The 3,230-nt window shown below is 39.6% G+C and overlaps 1 protein-coding gene across 1 annotated transcript in view; it reads left to right on the top strand.

Annotated features, from left to right (window-relative positions):
- Positions 1-824: 824 nt before the first annotated feature.
- LOC137994368 (olfactomedin-like protein 2A) overlaps positions 825-3,230 on the top strand; it is an 18,614-nt gene continuing 16,208 nt past the window's right edge. The window contains exons 1-3 of the mRNA XM_068839944.1: positions 825-948; positions 1,054-1,136; positions 1,715-1,792. Of these exons, the coding sequence (XP_068696045.1) occupies positions 1,089-1,136; positions 1,715-1,792 (126 nt within the window). The 5' untranslated portion in view covers positions 825-948; positions 1,054-1,088. The remainder of the gene's footprint in view (positions 949-1,053; positions 1,137-1,714; positions 1,793-3,230) is intronic.

Genomic DNA, 3,230 nt, shown 5'->3' with positions numbered 1-3,230 from the left:
TTCGTTGAGCTAACCCTATCAAGCAGTTCATTGTTCAATTGAAATTCAAAACTCTTTCGCTTAAGATAAATGTTCCCGTTCTAGGAAGCATATCTTCGTGACTGGTCTTGATAGGACCGTCGTTAGTTCTGTCGTTCTTGTCGCAACCTTCACGGATCAAGCCAATGACCATTCCCAGGTTGGAGCTATCAGCAGCGGTAGTTGCCGTGAAGGTGGACCGAACATTAAGAGAAGAACTGGAGATAAAGATTGACAGATCAGTGTTTTGATCGGACTCTACAGCTGTTTTACAATACATCAAGAATGAGGACAAGCGGTTTCATACGTTTGTTGAAAATCGTATGGCAGTGATACACGGTGGCTCAAAACCATCGCACGCAGTTGCAAGAAATAAATAGCGGATCTCATTGGTATTTGCAGCATACTGAACTTGAAGCAATCTTCGCAATGACCGAAGTATGGAGTTGCACTTCCGGCTTGCAGTCGGCCAAGCATCAGCGTAAATGCCGGAATATTCCGCAATTCCTTCTTCCTCTGCAGCTGTTTTCAGATGCCATTCTTTTTTTACCTCAGTTTTTCGAGTCCTTCGAAAGCGGGTTTTTCCTCACTGAACCCCTTTAAAGGGGAGAACACAAACTAGTTTTGGAAAAAGGGTTTTCGAAAGACCGGACTGAAGTAAATTTCGTCAAAGAGAAAGTTGATTCAGAAATTGCGAGATCGATCTTGGCTTTGACCTTGGTCATGAGTTATACGATCCGCTTGGAGTTAGTCATGCATCAGTGCAACGGGATATTCTGCATGCAGTTTTCACTTCCTCTGCGTCTGTTGCTATCGCCATTCCTTTTTATCTTCTTTGAGTCGTTCGAAGGACTTTATTCCTCATTGAATCTCCTCAAGGGAAGAGCTCAAAAAACTTTTAAACGATCAGAGTTTATACTGAAAGGATCGGTAAGTGAATCTTAAGTCGTGTATTGTTTTTTTTTTTTGAAGGGAAACCAGTTTTTGATCTAATTGATCTACTACGTGTTTGCATCTTGAATTTTTTTCTTTCAGATTCGCTGCTATCGAGTAATTCAACCACCGAAATTATGTTTCTTTGTCGTCATCTCGTTGGCCTTCTACTCGCTTTGGTAGTTGTAAGTAATTCTCTTTCCAAAATAAAATGGTTTTCCAACTGTTGTCAATGGTATTCTTGTCTGTAGCATTAAAGTTGCAAAGTTTCTTTATGCGGCAAGAATTTCGTAGTTAGTCGAAGAAGAAGAAGAAGAAGAGGGGTACGTAGGCATTTTTGGAGCACCCGATTGCTATCCCAAGATCACATTCGTGGAAAGTAGCTACATGCATCCATATTTAAAAGTCTGACGACTATCAGACGACTGCACACGGTGTTAAAAAGCAGGGAAAGAGAAGGGACGAGAAAGGAAGGCCTGGCTTGAAGGGGATTCAAACCACTTATTCGTTAAAGATTGTTGGATTTCTGAAAAAGGAGCTGAAAAGCTATAGGGTGCTTGATGATCGTTGACGGGGATTTAAATCTCTTATGAAATCCCAACTTCAATATAAGAACTGAAACCCGCAAGGTTGCTTTTTTTCCCAAAATGTGGTGACCTCATTGTATGGAGCGATAAGTTTCTCTGTTTTTAAATAACTGGTGGCTTGAATTCCCCTTTTTTAATGTTTTTTTTAACTCATATTTATTGCAACGTCTTTGCAGATTGATGCACTTGACAATTCCACTGTCAAGCGGCGCACCAAAAGATCCTTGTCCACCAAAAACCTCGTTCTGGAACTGGTAAGTCTCAATACTTAATCTAATAAAACTTTAGCGTTTTCTCCAAAATTAATGAGCGTAGAATGTCTAAAGACGGTATTAATATTCTTAATGATCTGACCAGAGTTAGCGGGAGGGGGGCGAGCGTATCGAATGCATCCCCCCACCTCTCCCCGCTTACAAAGTGTTTATAAGTATCAACCTTTATTTATCCACGGTAAATCCTTCAGGAAACCAATTACAATAACAATTAAAATAATTAAAATACTAATATTAAACAGCTACCTAATACAATAGTCTATTGTATTACATTAATCTAGAAAAATAAAAATAAAAACCTGTTTTACAAGGATGCCGTGCTCATAGATCAACAAAAGATTCACCCACTCTACAATCCGGGTGGCGTATTTGAGATTTGAACTCTGTTAGTGATGACGCTGTACGTAGGTGGCGAGGTAAGCTATTCCAAAACACCGCACCACTGTAGCTTAAGCTTCGTTTATAGAATTCAGTGCGGGGAAGTGGAATGGCAAGCTTACTCTCAGTTTCCCTTAAATTATACGAAATTAGGTTGTTCCTTTCGATAAATTTTGACCTTAAATATTCCGGGGTATAACTGTGTAGCGTTTTATGCATTAAAGTGGATTTAGAGATTAAGCGTTGATCGTTCAAGTTTTTCCACCCTAGGGTATGAATGGGTTCATCTGCGTCAGAGTCATAATTTGAGAAGGTTATGATACGCGCCGCCCGATTTTGGACTTTTTTGGAGCTTTAGGGTGAGGCATTTTCCACAAATGCCCCACACAGCACTGCAATTGAACGAGGGCATTATAAGCAGTAATCAATATTTCGCGTGGGACGAAATTCCTAATACGTTCGATAGCGTTAATACCAGCTGCGATTTTCTTGGCCAATATGTTAATGTGACTTTCTCAGTTAACATTTTCATCAATGTTAAGCCCCAGAGACTTCGAATTCGCTGAGGAAACTTGCTTTACAGGAGTATTATTAATGGTAATATTAGGTACTTCCTTAACATGAGATAGCTTTTGCCTAGTGCCAATTAATAAAAATTCAGTCTTTGTAACGTTTCAGTCTTAATTTATTTGCACCGAGCCACGTGCTTATCCTATCTCAGTCATGATTAACACAATCGTTTATCTCATCTATATCAGAGCTTGCAAAAGTAATACTTGTATCGTCTGCGTACATTCTCGGCTATGAATAGGATAAACAGTTGGGAAGGTCATTTATATATAACAAAAAGAGTAAAAGGGCCTAAGATAGTACCTTGAGGTATACCACTTGTAACAGACGTTTCAGATGACTTGCAGCCATTGACCAAGCAGGTCTGAGTACGGCCTTTCAAATAAGAATCAAACCAGCGATCAGAGGCACCTGTTATATCGTAATGTTGTAGTTTTGATAATAATTAACAATTATTCGCCGAAGGCGAAGT

Source organism: Montipora foliosa, chromosome 3 (assembly GCF_036669935.1).
Source record: "Montipora foliosa isolate CH-2021 chromosome 3, ASM3666993v2, whole genome shotgun sequence".
Lineage (NCBI taxonomy): Eukaryota > Metazoa > Cnidaria > Anthozoa > Scleractinia > Acroporidae > Montipora > Montipora foliosa.
The sequence above is the reverse complement of the archived record's forward strand: the minus strand, read 5'-3'. Positions and strand labels throughout refer to the sequence as shown.